The sequence below is a fragment of the Chiloscyllium plagiosum genome, chromosome 6, assembly GCF_004010195.1.
Source record: "Chiloscyllium plagiosum isolate BGI_BamShark_2017 chromosome 6, ASM401019v2, whole genome shotgun sequence".
Lineage (NCBI taxonomy): Eukaryota > Metazoa > Chordata > Chondrichthyes > Orectolobiformes > Hemiscylliidae > Chiloscyllium > Chiloscyllium plagiosum.
Genome location: NC_057715.1, coordinates 25,823,027 through 25,840,944, shown reverse-complemented (window position 1 = coordinate 25,840,944; position 17,918 = coordinate 25,823,027). Strand labels below are relative to the sequence as shown.

Here is a 17,918-nt window from a genome sequence, read left to right as displayed (position 1 = left end):
TCCTCTGTTCTCTTAATGGCAACAAACTAATGATTAAAATTGAATGCACGTTTATCACTTTAATGCAAAAAGTGGTCAAATCTAGTGAAGTTTCAAGTTTAGATTCATCTCAAATGATCTACTAGTTTTGAATTTAGTCTGATTGAAGATTTCTAGTGCTTGTACTATCTGTATTTCACAAACATTTTAAAAAATGTATTGATCTGATCCGCTGGAGCAGAACTGAAGGCTAAGAAAGGAATCTCAGAAATGTTTGAGAAGGACTAATTAGGTAATGAAGACCTACTCTGTTAAAACATTTACTATGTCCATTGTGATCTTAAAAAATCTTGTTCAAAGCAACTGATTGCATAACAAAAACATGGAAAAAGGCTATAAAACAGTGTCTGCAATCTAATATTGATAGATACCTATTTTAGAAATGGACATGCTAAGTAAGTTTAAATTGCTGACTTGTACTAATTTTAAGAGGCACTTCATTCAAACATTTGTTACCAAATATTTTTGAACAAAACATATAGTCTAAATCAAATATTTAAATTTTGAATAGTTAAAGTAAGAATGTATTTATGGAAATGGGATTAGGACAGGCAGGGGCAAAAACATGATCTTCTGCTTCTTTACCCATTTTAATATTATTTCAATTTACCATCCAAAATGGCTGATATATTGTACGTCTGGCCATGTGTGGCTGTCCGTGAAATAATGAATTTCAATGATGGAATAAAATCCAATATATTTCCCATTGTTTGCACCACAATGATGAATATGAAGGATGTTCAGATGCCCTTGTTATCCAGCACACATCTCTTAAAATTATTTTAAAATTTATGTTAGTGGCATAAGGTTAACTAGGAGAAAGTGAGGACCTGATGAAGGGCTTAAACCCGAAACGTCGATTCTCCTGCTCCTCGAATGCTGCCTGACTTGCTGTGCTTTTTCAGCACCACACTCTTGCATAAGGGTAACTGCCAACACAACAATGAAGTAAGGCTTTCAGAGCACTTTTTGAATGTCAACTGTTCTGCATTCAGACTGGTTCAGGGCAAAGACCATCCCTGGTTCATGAAGCTCCAGAAAAAAGAAAGGAAAGTAGGTTAACTTATATTAGTGCCTGTCCACATTATGATGGATTATTGAAAAGATCTATATTTGGCAGGATTGCAGTGCCAAACACAAAGAACACAAATACATGTGTCATACAAAAAGATTCTTGTCGGATGAAAGTGATTCTAAATTGATGTTTGTTTCACTCTTCATCCCCATGACCCAACTACTTTTAAAGATTTTTAATACTAACTTCACTCTAAAAATTCTCTGACTAACATCAACTGATAAAGAAAAAAAGATGGTCCCCTCTGATGCCACTGATTCAACACAAGCTTGTTATTCAAAAATTGTGTAGGGGCTTGAAATATTTTGTACTTAATTTCCTATGCTTTACTGCTTATGGATTGGTCTTTCATGCTACTAGATTTGACTTTTTTCTCTCCTGGTTCTTAATAAGTTGTAATCTTTGCGAATTGTAACTCATGATCTTATATGGTTCAGATTGTCCATGAAGCCTTCAGAGACAAATAAAATTGCTTATTCACCATCTTAAATATATTATAGTTTTTCTGCTCTGGCCCCTTACCTTGCTTGTAGCTTGTGTGCCAATCGCAGGCCATTTCATCAGGCAATTAATTCAATCAAACTCACCGAGTTCATCAATGTAATGTGGGGATAACACTGCAATCCTTACCGTCCTGGTTAGACATGACTGCAGACCCACAGTAATGTAGTTGACTCTTAACTGGTCTCCAAAATGCTGGTGCAAGCCTTTCAGCTGTGTCAACCAATAGAAAGTCTCAAGAAAGAAATGAAACCAACAGACCACCTGGCATCGACTAAGGCACCGGAACAACTAATACACCCGTCTGCCTTGCAAAGTCCTCATTACTAACATCTCAGGGCTAATGTCAACGTTAGGAGCATTGTCTCACAGACTGGTGAAGCATAGCCTGACATGATTACACTTTTGGAATCATAGCTTGTACACATCATCCTAGACAATACCACTATCATCCCCAAGTACGACCTATCTCACCAATGGATAGATATAGCAGAGTTGGCAAAACAATGGTATACAGTTGTGGGGGAAGCTGCCCTAAGACTCATCAAACTGATTCTGGGGATACTATGAAGTCTCATTAGGTTAGATATGTGCAATGGAAACCTCTTGCTGATTATTGTATGGGTCATCATCAACAGCAGCCAAATTGCACTCCAACACAAAGTGAACTCATGGCCTGATTTGCCCTCATTCAACCATCATCAATCCAAGAACTGAACTAATACTTCTTGGTTCAGGAAATAGTGCAGGAGAGCATGCCAGGAACAGGCATACCTAAAAATGAGGTGTCAGCCTGATGAAGCTACCAAAACTCTGCAGTCCTGCCTCATAAGTGGACGAATGGCGGTGATCAATTAAACAACTGAGTGGAGCAGGAGGCTCCAAAAACATCCCATCCTTAGTAATGGGGGATCCCAACAAATCAGTGCAAATTCAAGGCTAAACATTCGCAACAATATTCAGCTTGCAGTGCCGAGTGGATGATCCATCACAGCCTCCTCTGGAGGTCCCCTGCATCACACATGCCAGTATTTAGCCAATTTGATTCACTTCATGTCATATCAAGAAACAGTTGGAGGTACTAGATACTGCAAAGGTTATTGATTCCTGATAACTTTTCAGCAATAACACAGAAGACGTATTCTCCAGAGCCTAGCATGCCTCTAGCCAAGCTGTTTCAATACAGCTACAACACTGGCAACTACGCAGCAAAATGGAAAATTACCCAGTTATGTCCTGCACACAGGAAGACAGAATTAAGTCTAACAAGAGCATTTACTGCCCCATAAGTCTACTTCACCAATGCTATCAAGCAACACATACTCAGCAATGACTTACACATCGATGTTAAGTTTGGGTTCTGCCAAGGCCACACAGTTCCTGATCTCATTCCAACCTAATTCAAACATGGAAAAAACAGCTGCGATGAGTTAAGAATTGCTGTTTTTAACATCAAGGCCGCATTTGACCGAGAGTGGCATCAAGGTGTCCGAGTGAAGTTGGAGTCAACAGGAATCAGGAGGAAAGTACTCTGCTCTTTAGTCATACCTGGTACAAAGAAATATCATTGTCATTGTTCAAGACCAAACATCTCTGCTCCAGGAGTTCCTCAGGGGAGTGTACTAGGCTCAGCCATCTTCAGATTCTTTCTTCAATGACCTTTCTTCCACCACAGAGTCAGAAATGGGGATGTTTGTTGATGATTGCACAATGTTCAGCACCATCTGGAAATCCTCAGACAATCAATGTGTTCATATGCAGCAAGACATAGACAACACATAGTCCTGGGCTGACAAATGGCAAGTAACATTCATGCCACACATGTGCTAAGCAATAACCACCTCCAATAAGATAGAATCTAACTATTGAGTGTTGACATTCAATGGCATAACCAACATCCTGGGTTATCAGTGACAAGATCCTGGACTGGACTAGCCATATAGATATTCTGACGACAAGAGCAGGTCAGAGGCGAGAAATCTTAAAGTGAGTAACGTACCTCCCGACTCAGCTTGCCCACTATCTGCCAGGCACAAGTCAGGAATGTGATGGAATACTTTTCACTTGCGTAACAACACTCCAACAACACTCAAGAGGCTTGACAGTACCCAGGACAAAGCAGCCTGCTTGTTTGGCACTGCATGCTCAAATATCAATTTCTATTATCACTCATGCTCAGGAGAGCAGTGTCTACCAACTGTTAAGATGTACTGTAGAAATTCACCAAGGCTTCTTTGCCAGCACCTTAATGACTACTACCATCTAGGAGGTCATGGGCAGCAAATATCTGAAAACACCATCAAGTCCCTATCCAAGCCACCAACCATCCTAACTTGGAAATATATCATCATTCTTTCAGTTTGCAGTTACAAAATCCTGAACTTCCTCCCCCCAGTGGCATTGTGGGTGCACCTACATCACATGGACTGCAGCAGTTCAAAAAGGCAGCTCACCACTACCTTCTCAAGGACAACTAGGGAAAGAATAAACGCCAGAGCAGCCAGCTATACCCACATTCCATGAATAAATTTTTAAAAAGTCAAGTGGGTTTTACAACACCATCGGGTTTACTGCAAGCAGATACAGTCCAATATGTTTGGATTGACTGAGAATGTCCTGCTCAAGTGTTCATCACAGTAGAGGTGATTAAAACTGAGTTGTGTTGAAAACATGGGCCACATGTGAGATTATGCTGTGGTACACCATCCCTCTGTTACCCAGTTATCAAGATTTAAATGTAACTAATTGTGCAACTTTATGCATTCAGTCTTAAGGTTAAAGATATATTTTAAAACAGTAATTGTCTTGGAAAATTCAGCATACATGACAAAAGAGAGCAATATTTGCTTCAAAAATCTCTAAAAAAACGAACTCTACTGATGTTTTCTAATTCATATACTATCGTTCAAATGGAAAACGAACAAAGGAAGATTCATATTGATTTCTCACCTCTGCTGAAGGCGTCGTTTTGCAGTTGTAGGAACATTAGCACCGTAGCCATAAGAGAAAAGAACCCGTTCTGCATCATCCTCATTTTCCACTGTGGAAAAGCAATGAAATTAATTTACATATAAACTGCCCTACTTTCAAAAATTAAAATATGCCCGATTAATCAGTTGACTAAAGAGGTCAGCTTGAAAAATTAGTAATGTAAATGTATAACCTTTTGGATCATTCAATATGCTTTTAGCTATTCTTAAATTCCTGTTCTGAATTAACGTGCGGAAAACTGTATTATACCCCTTATTATTAATTGGCGTTTTAAGTTTTGGAAATCTCTTATGATCTTCTACATTAATTTTTGAAAAACAGAATTTGTGGGCATTAAAATCTGAAGGTATACAATGGTACACAGTATAAATGCACAGTATTGTGTGAAAGTGATTCATAAACCAGACAGTTATGAGTAATGTATTAAGATAATCATTCTCACCTTTAGTGAACTAGGTGCACAAGATCTATTTCATTAATTCAAACAAGAGGTATGAATAATCCTTTTCGGCCCGGAGGCTAGCTCGCCATCTAGTAAGATCATGGCTGACTTGATTGTAATGGAAAATCTACATTCCCATCTACCCATGATAATTTTTCACCCCCTTTCAGATCAAGAATCTACCTACCACTGCCTTAAAAATATTCAAAGACTTTGCTTCCATTTCAGAAAGACAGCTCTTTAGATCCATGATCCCCGGAAGAAAAAAATTCTGCTCATCCCTGTCCTAAATGGTTGACACTTATTTTTAAACAGTGACCCCTACTTCAACATACTACCTGAAGAGGAAACATCGTCTCTTACACATATCCTGTCAAGGCACCTCAGGATTGTTTATGTTTCATTCAACTTGCATCTTATTCTTCTAAATACCAGCAGACACAGGCCTAGCCTGTATAGCCTTTCCTCCTGAGTCAACTTGCCTCTTCCAGCTATTAGTTTAGTAAAACCTTTCTGACCTGATTCCAATGAAGTCACATTCATCTTTAAATAAAATAACCAAGCTGTACTCCAGATGTGGTCTCACCAGCCATGTACATAATTGAAACACAAGGTGCTTCCTTGTGCATTCAACTCCCCTTGCTTTAGTTCATGATATTCCACAAGCTTTCCTAATTACTTGCTGTACCTGCATATTAACCCTTTGCAATTCAGGCACCCAGGTCCCTCTGCATTGCAGAAGTCTGCAATCTTTTACCATTTAGATGATATGCTTATTTTTTATTCTTCCTGTTAAACTGGACAATTTCACATTTTCCCACATTATGCAGGTATATCCCGCTTTTCAAACGTATGCTTTATGCAATTTTGCTTTTATGAAAGACCTACGTTAGTACCTGTTTTTGCAAATCTGAAGAGGATTTTCGCTTTTACGAAAAACGGCAAGACTTTTTCCTATATAAATCGTGCACTTCGCTTTACGCCATTTTCAGCTTATAGAAGGTTTCCTGGGAACGCTCTACTTTCGGACAGTGGGAGCTACTTATTCATCCATTTGCCAGAAGTGATGAAGAGTCACTGGACTTGAAACGTTAACTCTCCTTTCTTCCCACAGGTGTGCCAGACCTGAGTTTTGCCAGCAATTTCTGTTTTGTTTCAGATCTCAAGCATCTGAAGTTCTTTGTTTCATTTCAGTACTTGTACTTGTTCTCCTTCATTCACACCATGCCATTTTCTCAAAGAACTCCAATAGATTATTTAAACAATGATTTTGTTTTCATAAAATGAGGTTCATACTGTTTGATTACCTTGAACTGATATAACTGCCCTGCCATAACTTCTTCAACAATAGCTTCTACCATTTTCCCTGTAGTTGGTGTTAAGTTAATTGGACTCGAGTTCTCTGCACCTTTTCTCTTGTTTATTGAGTATAGGAGTTACATTTTCCATCTTCCAATCTAATGGGACCTTCCCTGAATCTAGAGTCCTGGAAAATTAAAATCATGCATCAACTATTATCAATAGTCATTTCTGTTAAGAATCTAGTATGAAGTCTATCAGACCCAGGTAACTGTCAGCCTAAAGTTTCAACAATTGAATCTCTGGCAATTGTGATTTTCCTGAGTTCTGCCCTACCTTCTATTTCCTGATTTATAGTTGCTTCTCAAATGTTATGTTTACCTATCTGTTGACGCTAATGCAAAATTCATCTGTTAACACTTCAGTTTTCATTATTAATTCTCTACACTCACTTTCTATAGGCTAATGCTCACTATGTTAGCTCTTTCCTTTAATATTTATAGGAACTCCCATTGTCTTTTCGTATATCTGACTAGTTTTCTCCTACACTGTAATATTTCTCTCCTTAAGAAATTTTCAGTCATTCTGTGGCATTTTTATACTTTGCTGATCTCATCAGATGATATGTCTGCAAAATTATTTGCACTTTAAGGTTCATACTATACTTAACATTATTACTTAACCATGGATGTGGATTCATCCCTCAGTATCTTAGATTAGAGTGGTGCTGGAAAAGCACAGCAGGCCAGGCAACATCCGAGGAGCAGGAAAATTGATGTTTCGGGCAAAAGCCCTTCATCAGCAATGTTTTTTTTTACTCTTGTATGTTCTGAAATATCCCTAAAACATCTGCCATGGTATCTTTTGTGATGTATTCCTTCACCTAATTTGTATATTCACTTTAGCAAGCTCTGCATTCACACCCACACAACTGCCTTTAGTTCAGTTTTAAAAAAGAACTCTCAGAACAAGCCTTCCCTTCCTGAAACTAAATTTACCATTCAATCATATTATCACTACTTCTTTCTATGGGCCCCTTCACTATGAGGCCATTAATTAAGCCTATCTCATTGCACAATACTAAGTCTTTTATTGCCTGCTCTCAGGTAGACTCAAGAATGTGCTGCTTTAACACATTACCTTGAGAATATAGCTACAAATTAATCTGAGCCATCATGTGCACCTAACGTTTCTAGCTTATACATAGATTCAATTATCTGATGATTTTCATTGATCCTTTCTGGAAAGCTCCAATTATTTCTTCCTTTCTTTTCCGCCCTTCAGTGTGGTTACCATTAGAGGACTGTACAGCACTCCCACAAGTAACCTGTTATCTTTATTATTGCTTATCTTTAACAAAACCACTTTCACATTCTGGTTTCCTGCACACAGGTTATCCCTCACTATTGAACAAATGCCATTAGTAGCTAACATAATTACCAAAATTACCCACAAACCTTTCCCCGACCCCTGTACCATTTCTTAACTTCCTGTCTTTCCCTAATGTGCTGGTTACTATATGGTTACTCGCTTGTACTCAGTGATTTCTATTTGTTCTCTCAGTTCACCTTTTTGTTCTGAATGTAGCATGCATTCAGATACAGGGGCTTTTATCCTTTCTTTGTTTCTGCATCCTATAGTCTGATTTGTTGACTTACTCTTAAATTTATGCTTGCTATTCCTTCCTATCACAGACTGTTTATTAATTCTTGTATTAATACCTTTCTCTTTGGTCTTGTCTTGATTCTTTGATTAACATTTCTTCCCTGATTTTATCTCTTGAATCCACTATTTAGATCAAAATCCTCTCTATTTATTCCTAGTTGTGATCCCAGCACATTCGGGTGAGACTGTTGCAATGGTACATATACCAATTTGCCCACTACAAGTGTCAGCGCTCCCATGAACTGGGATCCATTTCTCCCTCCCCAATTTCAATGACCTTCCTTCCAACATTAGTGGAGCAATTAGGTAATGATTGCACAATTTTCCAATCACAATCCCTGAAATAATGAAGTGGGTTATGACCACGTGCACTACAAAGTGGGCAACAACTAACACTTGTCTGACATCTGACAAATACCATCCAACTCTCACACGAGCCAAGCAATGATCATATCAAATATTAGAGATTTAACCACATTCCTCGACTGTGGTTTTTGCAAATCTGAAGAGGATTTTCGCTTTTACGAAAAACGGCAAGACTTTTTCCTATATAAATCGTGCACTTCGCCATTTTCAGCTTACAGAAGGTTTCCTGGGAACGCTCTACTTTCGGACAGTGGGAGCTACTTATTGCATTAACGTTGTCAAACTCCCCTCTCAAAGATCAACACCCTGGAAGATCAGAACTCTACTGCATGAGACATGTAGATGCCATGCTACTGCAGCAGAACTAAAACCAAGTATTTGTGGGTACTAAGTCCTCAAAGCCTCTCCACCACCTGTAATGTACAACTCAGGAGTGTATTGGAACACCTAACTGTCTTTCACTCCTAAAGAGGTCAACATTATTCAGGACAAAGCAGTCTGCTTCAACAACATTTCAAACAACAATTCAAACATTCCTTTCCTCTAACAAAGGTGCACTATGGCTGCATTGTACAATATTTTTAAAAACATACAACAAGTAATGAAAACTTCTTTAGCATCCTAATCAGCAACCTCCACCATCCAGAAAATAAAGGAAAGCAGATGAAAAGTAACACAATTAAATTGCCCTTCAAGTACCATCCCACCTTGGACATATAATTGCCATTCCTTCATTTTTGCTCAGACAAAATCCTGTAACTCAAAACCCAACAACTCTGTGGATGTAATCTTCTGCAAATGGACTGCAGTAGTTCAAAGTGGTTCACTACTATCTTCTTGAGCTCAATGGGATAGGTCATGAAATGTTGACTTTGCTAGCAATGTTCATAACACGGTAATGAATAAACAAAAATCCGCAGGACTTTCTAAGGACCTGATTCTTCAAGCTTTTATTATGTGAAGTCTGCCCAATACCTCAAATGTCAAAATGTGGCTTGTGCATCCAAACACAAGCAGGCAACAAGTTCACTCCTACAACGCTAAACTATGTTTTGGTTTCCAAACTAAACTCTACTGGACGTACTGAGATTAAGGTTGTATCCCGTAATATCTCATAATAAATGCGATGTGGGAAAATGCCCTCTGTGTACTCGGTGCAGCAAAATTGTTAGAATATCCTTTATAAACATGTTCACAGATTTGCTGCACCCCATAGCAATACAATCTCTGAACAATAATTACATAAGAGTCATAGAGCACAGAAACGCTTCAGTCCAACTCATCCAAACTGACGTGATATCCCAATCTGACATAGTCCCATTTGCCAGAATTTGGCCTATATTCCTCTAACCCCTTCCTAATTCTGTATCCATCCACAATGTCCTGGGATACATCTCCTTTATAGGGATTATCTACCATTGTGTGTTTTAAGGCCTCCACCATCTCCTCTTCTATAATATGAACACTTTTTAAAACATCACTATTTCCCCAAGTTTCAAGTTTCCATGTCCTTCTCCACAGTAAATGATATGTGAAATATTGGTTTATTGTCTCAACCATCTCCTGTGGTTCCACGTAGATGGCCTTGTTGATCTTTAAGTGGTCCTACTCTCTCTCCAGTAACTCTTTTGCTCTGAATGTATTTGTACAATCTCTTTGGATTCTCCTTAACCCTATTTGCCAAACCTATCTCATGTCCCCTTTTTCCCCTCCTGATTTCCTTAAGTATGCTCTTACTGCCCTTATACTTCTCTAGGGATTTGCTCGATCCCTGCTATCTATACCTGACATATGCCTCCTATTTCTAGACCAAAGCCTCAATTTTTCAATCATCCAGCATTTCCTACACTTACCGGCCTTGTCCTTTACATTAACAGGAACATACTGTCTCTGAACTTTTGTTATCTCATTGTTGAACACCTCCCACTTTCCAACCGTCCCTTTACCAGCGAGCAGCCTCCCCAATCAACTTTTGAAAATTCCTGCCTAATACTATCAAAATTGACCATACTCCAATTTAGAACTTTAACATTTAGATCAGGTCTATCCTTTCCATCACTATTTTAAAACTCAGAATTATGATCACTTGCCCCAAAGTGCTCCCCCACTGACACCTCAGTGGCCCTGCCTTGTTTCCCAAGAGGAGGTCAGGTTTTACTTTTCTCTAATGGGTACACTCACATATTGAATAATAAAACTTTCTTGAACACACTTGACAAATTCCTCTCCATCCAAACCCTTAACACTACAGCAGTCCCAGTTTATGTTTGGAAAGTTAAAATCCCCTACCACGACAATACTATTCTTTTTAGTTACCTTACATATTTGCTTCTCAATTACCCAGTGGCTATTGGAGGACCCATAGTACAATCCCAATAAAATGATCATCCCTTTCTTATTTCTCAGTTCCATCCATATGACTTCACTGGACATTTTCCCAGGTACATCCTCCCTAAATACAACCATAACATTGTCCTTAACCAGAAATGCCAGTCCCCCTCCTCTTTTGCCTACTTTTTTAGCCTGCGTATAGGATCCACACCCCAGAACATTAAGCTGCTCCTCCCTGAGCCATGTTTCTGTGATAGCTATGACATCCCAGCCCCATGTTTCCAACCATCTGCCTTATCTGTCATGCCTCTTGCATTGAAATAAATGCAGTTTAATTTATCAATCTTATCTTGCTTGCTGCCGTGCTCTTGCCTGCGTTGACTATTTAATTTGCTCCCTTTATCTACAGTACCAGTCTTAGACATCTCTTTTCTCACTGTCACTTTGCCATTGCTATCATCCTGTACTAAGACCTTCTGCGGGTCACTCTCCATTTTCAGGATATTCTGCACCTGCACCGATATATCTCTGACCCTTGCACCAGGGAGAAACATAGCATTCTGATGGCTTGGTGACGGCCACAGAAACATCTGTCTGTGCCTCTGACTAGGAAGTCCCCAATCTCAATCAATCACTTGGAAACTAATGGATGTCTGTTTACAGTGGAGCCAGTTAGGGTACCAGAAACACGGCTGTCAGTGCAATATTCCCGAAAGTCTGTCACCCTTTTCATTTTCCAAAACAGCATATCTATTTGAGATTGGGATAGCCACGGTAGACTCCTGCATGACCTGCCTACCTTTCCTCACGGTAACCCACTTACCTGAATGTATATGTGACTTTTCTACCTTTCTGAAACTACTATCCATCACACACTCTGGCTTTTGTAAATTCCTCATTGCCTCTTAACTGCCACTTAACTTCAATAAATCCATGTGATCTGACAAGATTTACATCTAAATACTCTTCCTGTAGACATCGTCTCCAGGAATACTGAAATGCTTCCTGATCTCCCACATCTGTCAGGAAGAGCACATCTACTAAAAATCACCTCTACCCCTTGAACAATTTAGAGACACAGAAAATATTCAAAAACAAACACAACACATGTTGCTCAGAAACCCAGTGCTGGAATAGTGTAACTGCTCAAAACACTGCTCTGGGAGTACTTATACTTACCTTTTATATTAAAATTCAATCAACAGATAGATCTCAGTAAAACGTAAAAACACCTACTTTCTGCTGATTGCATTATAACATCATCCAGCTCTTGTTCTAGTTTCTCATAGGTCACTAATCGTGCTTGAAGCTCAGCGTTTTGTGCCTGAAGTTCCGTAGTATGTTTCTCTGCTGATGACTGCAGTTTGTAAAATTCTTTTGTTAAAACCTGTTGACAGAATAATGTAACAAATTACAATTAATTACAAACCTGTTTTTACTTACTGACTTGTAAAGGTAAATTATATGCAAAACTCAACTTTGTCAATTTGATAGTTAATACAGTCACATTAAAGTCCTCCATATGCTATTTCGCATAGCCTCATATGATTTAGCATAGAAAGCTCATTACTCAATTATGTGACACACCAAGGAATTTAACATGAACTAATGAAGTTCTTCTGTCTGTGTATGTAAGCGATATCATATTGTAGTCAGGTAAAGAAGGCAAGGGAATAATTCTATAAAGGTAGGAGAAGATGGTAAGAAAGAGCGGAGATAAGAATAAGGCAACTACTGCAATTAGAACTAGCCAGGGATTACTCAATCTTTCCACTGCAATCTTTGAATTAACTGATTCAAAATTCCTTTTTTTTGGAAGATGTTCACACAATAAGTGTGAACCCTTTATAATTGTATAATGAAGATGAAAACTCATATTAATATAGGGAGTGATTACCTGTCTGTACCAAATTTACTTTCATTTATAGAAGGGTAAGCACTTGAAGCTTAATGATGTAACAGGAAGATAACTTGTTTGAGCTGAGCTTCCTTAACGTAACTATGATTTGGAGATGCCAGTGTTGGACTGGGGTGTACAAAGTTAAAAATCACACAACACCAGGTTATAATCCAACAGGTTTAATTGGAAGCACACTAGCTTTCGGAGCGACGCTCCTTCATCAGGTGATCGTGTAACTAATGTAACTACTTTAACATGTAGAATCCAGTTTTAATAATGTCAGAAATTCTGCAGCTAATTTATATATTTATAAATATATAAAATTTATCCAATTTTTAAAAAAATTTTCAGCATGTTGAACTCATTGTTATGCAACTCCACATTCAGAACACAAAAATGAACACCCAAGGATATGGTTAGCCAAACTTGCAATAAAAAAGACTGAACCTTTCAAAATTATTACACCATGTAATATAGCACTTACTGAGGAGATTAGAGTTAGATTGCAGTTTGGACTGAATTTTACATCTTCACAATGAATTTACAACTTTTCAAACAATCTTTACTGTACAATTTAATATGCTCAGGGAGTATATGCCTTGACATTTTATCAGGTGAAGCCACTCAAGCGTTTTTCTTTGAAAGCAATTGCCCATTTTAAAATGTGACTGTTTGGATAACTTGAATCCCATCAATAAAATAAAACTTAAAAGAAAATCACAGAACAGAAAGAGGCTCCTTTTCCATCAAGCCTGTACTTGCATTTTTCCCTTGCATAAATCCCTGCAGTATGATGCTGCAGTCTGCAAATATTCTTCTTTTCAAAACAACTCAATTACAGCTTTCTGTGTTCAAATGCCAGGATTATACTAATTGCATAAAACACAGTGCTTAAAACATGATCATACTTTTTCCATGAATCTAAGAATCATGTTACCTACTAAAATCAAAATGAGATGAGACTGAACAGATAGCCTTAAAGGATGCGATGTTAAGTTAGTGATGCAAGACAGCTTTAAGAGTAATCTATCCAGCAGCATTCTCCCATTGAAATATAAACTATTCACAAAGATCTAGACAGATTAAATTAAGATTTGGAGATGCTGGTGTTGGACTGGGGTGTACAAAGTTAAAAATCACACAACACCAGGTTATAGTCCAACAGGTTTAATTGGAAGCACACTAGCTTTTGGAGTGGAGCTCCTGATGAAGGAGCGGCGCTCTGAAAACTAGTGTGCTTCCAATTAAACCTGTTGAACTATAACCTGGTGTTGTGTGATTAAATTAAGAATATTTTAAGTTATACTACCTTGGTCTAATCTGTATCAAGAATTAAAGTCACTTTAATAGAGGTCAGAAATGTTGGATAAGGTGTTGAAATGGAGATATTACATTGGGACCCATGTCCTATAGAAGATATAGATTTGGACAGTCTTTTGATTGAGTTGAAGAAGAAAGACTTGCATGTATATAGTATTTCCCATGGCCACCAGATGTCTCAAAGCTCTTTTTCAGCTAGTGAACTACTTGTTGAGTCATCATTGTTGTAATGTAGAATTAAGAATACTTTTAATGATTAATCTAGTTCAACCCATGTACATTGATTAAATGTGATGATGGAATTCATAAGTGTGGAACATCTTAACAAATACTTTAAAAACATACGTGGCATCCAACATTCACTGTAAGATGATTACTCATCATCAATGGATTCTAAACTTGTACAACATGGTTTTCAATTATCCTCTTTGCCTTTATTATTAGGACAAATATTTTTGAAAAACTATTACAGTGCCATGTAAATAGTTCTTTTTGTATTTTAAGTACAATTTAATTTTAGAAATAAAGCAGCTTTTGAAGAGCAGACATTCCAATTATTTCCGGAAAGCACTTGTGCTCATTAGATGCATCTCAAAAGCTTCATCAATAGTACATTCTAATAATTTTTTTCATTGAGTAGTCAAGGTAACAGTCTATAATTCCCAAGAACATACTTCTGATCTTTTCAAGATTGGAATAATGTTAGTTATTTCTCAGACTTCTGGTGCCAGTGTTACTTAATGAGCTGAAACAATTTTTCTTTAAGAACTCTCAGACTTATTCAACCTGATTGTAATGCTTTATAAATATTCAAGTGCACCATATTTAATTGGCTGTTTTCAAGGGTTATTTTATCCCACAAAGGCAAGTCAATCCCACATTCTCTCTGAAAGAAAACTCTCGCAAACTTGCTTTTAACTGCAACCTTCAGCTGCCTATTCTTTAGCCTGTCATTTACCATAATATTTATAAAATACTTGATCTGGTCAATAACATCCTCATCCCCACTTTGTCATCCTTCCCAGTTAAGTTTTCATTTCACCGAATCAGATTTATTCATCAATTATTACATCCTGCGTTGTACCCACAACTCCAAGAAATTTAAGCACACCTAGTTTAATCCTCCATCAGATTTGGTCAGAACACAAATTGTTATCAGATCTCAACTTTCTCTGCCAAGATCTCCTCATAGCACTGCAATCTACGTGCAGATGATCTCCACTCCTAACTATCTCCTTAAACCCCAGTTCCCTCCATCCTCACCTCCAATCATTACTGTGAACAGTTAATGGGCTGCATTATCAGCAATAGAAAAAGGTATTTTCCAAAAAGGGACAACCAGTCCCTGATTTAAGCTCAGAAATGTTTCAGAATGCATTGTGCAAGGATGTTCAGGAAAGAAGCCATACCGCTTTTCCTGATTTTCCTTTCCTCCCTCCCTCCCCTAGAAGACAGTGAAACAAGATGTATTCCGGTGCTCTATTGTAACTTAGCGTGTACTGTCCCTTGTTGCGTTGCTAAATTTACTTTTGGTTCAATGGAATTTGACCTCACTGGTTGTGGGTCAAATTCCATTACATCAAATAAATAGTTAGGTGTGCATAGAGTTTGAATACAAAATAAATAACAAAATTATATGAAGACTAGTGGATCCAGTGATATTTTCACATTTAAAATTTCTCACCTCCACAAGTGTGGATGGAACTTATTACCAATCTAGCTGGACACTGCATCCATCCTAAATTGTGAAAGCAATTAGAAAGGACACTGACACTTGCAAATTCAGGACAATCCTTGGGCTTCTGTCCTGTAAGAGGACAGAAAAGCCATTGGGATACCCAACTGCTCCATAATGGGGAGCAGGGAGTTTTTGGCAGGGAGTTACATTTTTTCAAAAGTTCAAGTTGACAATTTGTCCTCACTTCTTTTGCAGCAGCAATATTTCCATGGGAAAAGAGTAGCATGCTCTACAGCCATGGTGCCTCAGGAAATCAACAGTAACAGTTGAACTGGCAGGGGGAGGCAGTTCCACCACTTACTACAACTTCAGAACAGAGGAACGATATGTGCAAGGAATGTCCACTTGCTCTGAAATTTTCAGATTTAAACAGTAGAGGTAGAGACCCAGAAATGGGAGCCAAAATTGATTCTGGTCTGACAAACTCTGCTTGACTTGTAGCCTTGTTCACCATCTTAACAAACAAATTTTAGGATCACAGTGTCACCGAGTGTAATGAGTATAGTAAAAAAGTAAAATGGACAATGCAAAATATGGATCAAATTATCATGATTTGTGGACATGGATTTTTTTTTTTTTAAACTGTTATGTGCATACTATTTGGTTGCCCTAAAATGCAAATAAAATATTTTACCTCAAGTTTCTTTTGGTACTTATCACATTCCACCTGGCACTGTTTGAGATTCTTGGCAGTTTCCTCTTGCACCAACTGAGCACGCTCCGCCTCAAACGTTTTTAGCTTTGTCTGATTCATGAGTTCAGATATGCGGCTATCTGTGGTGACTTGTATCTGCCTAAACCTAAAAAGAAACAACGAGGTAGGAAAATATATTTAGTGTTTCCTTTAATTGATTTGCATAAATTTTATTTACGTTAAGTTATAATAATAATGCCCATAAAGTCATACTTCATAAACAGACCCTTCGGTCCAATTCATCCATGCCAACCAAATTTCCCATATTAAACTAGTCCCATTTACCTGCATTTGGCACATATCCCTCTAAACCTTTCCTATTCATGTACCTGTCCAAATCTTTTAAATATTGTAACTGTCCTGCATCTACCACTTCCTCTGGCAGTTCATTCATATGCGCACCATCCTGTGTGTGAAAAAGTTGCCCCTCGTGTTCCTTTTAAATCTTACCCCTCTCACCTTAAAATGATGCCCTCTAGTTTCTAACTCACCTACCACAGGGAAGGCATCTTTGTGATTTACCTTATCCATGCCCTTTATGATTTTAAAAACCTTTGTAAGGTCACACCTCAAACACCTATGCTTCAGGGAAAAAAAGTCCCTGCCTATCCAGCTTCTCCTTATAACTCAAACTCTCTAGTCCTGGTAAAATCCTTATAAATCTTTTCTGCACTCTTTCCAAAATTTCTAATGAACATACCATTCAAGTAGGCTTATGAACGTGCAAAACGGAACAGAACATACATCTGAGTATTCTGAAATAGTCCTTAAATGTCTGCCACTGAATGTCTATTAATTAATTCCCTAGCCTAGTATGGCAGTTCAGTTCAGCTAACTCAGATTTTGCACCTATATAATTGCCCCTATTTAGTTTTAAAATTTAGTCTTAGACCCAATCTCCTTCCTTTCAAATTGGATATTGTGGTTTCTCCCAAATGGGGCCAATGGTCAAAATGCATATGCTACGGAAGTAAATAGGATTTGCACTGACAGTATCCAGGATCAATTCAGTTTTTCTTTCCCTTAAGTGCGCTGGTCTAAGGTTTGATACACAGTATCTTCCTATATGTGTGAAGGAAAAAAGAACTTGCCAGGGCCCTGCAGTAGACTGTGGCCCACATTTCACAAAATAACGCAGGAGAGATGCTGAATGCTATCCAAATTAGAGCAGCCATTACCCTCCCCACTTACGTGCACCCCTGCCATCAAGTCACACCCCTGCCCGCTGGACAGAACTCAGATGTTCCCTGCACTACCCCACCAGCTATAAGTCATGATTTGCCCTCAGTGGGTCCTGACCATCATCAAGAGGGGGAAAGAAAATGCCTCAAAGCCCAAACACAACCAAAAATGTGAATTAGGAGGAGGAGGACGAAGGTCAAGGCTGCATAGCCAGCCAAGAAGCCAGGTCCCTCGGGCAGTGGCCCAAGTGGAACCTGCAGGTGGAGGCAACAACAATTTATAAAGAAATTATGGACCCCAAAATGATGCCACCTGGCAGCAGTCATAATGCAGCCTGGAACATGCAAAGGCACCAGCATATCAGTGAGGGAAGGA

At 38.3% G+C, this 17,918-nt stretch overlaps 1 protein-coding gene across 1 annotated transcript in view; it reads right to left on the bottom strand.

The window, feature by feature from the left end:
* pibf1 (progesterone immunomodulatory binding factor 1) overlaps positions 1-17,918 on the bottom strand; it is a 135,321-nt gene that overhangs the window by 51,454 nt on the left and 65,949 nt on the right. Inside the window, exons 11-13 of the mRNA XM_043691368.1 lie at positions 16,302-16,467; positions 11,946-12,096; positions 4,565-4,655 (exon numbers count right to left, since the gene is read on the bottom strand). Coding sequence (XP_043547303.1) covers positions 4,565-4,655; positions 11,946-12,096; positions 16,302-16,467 — 408 coding nt within the window. The remainder of the gene's footprint in view (positions 1-4,564; positions 4,656-11,945; positions 12,097-16,301; positions 16,468-17,918) is intronic.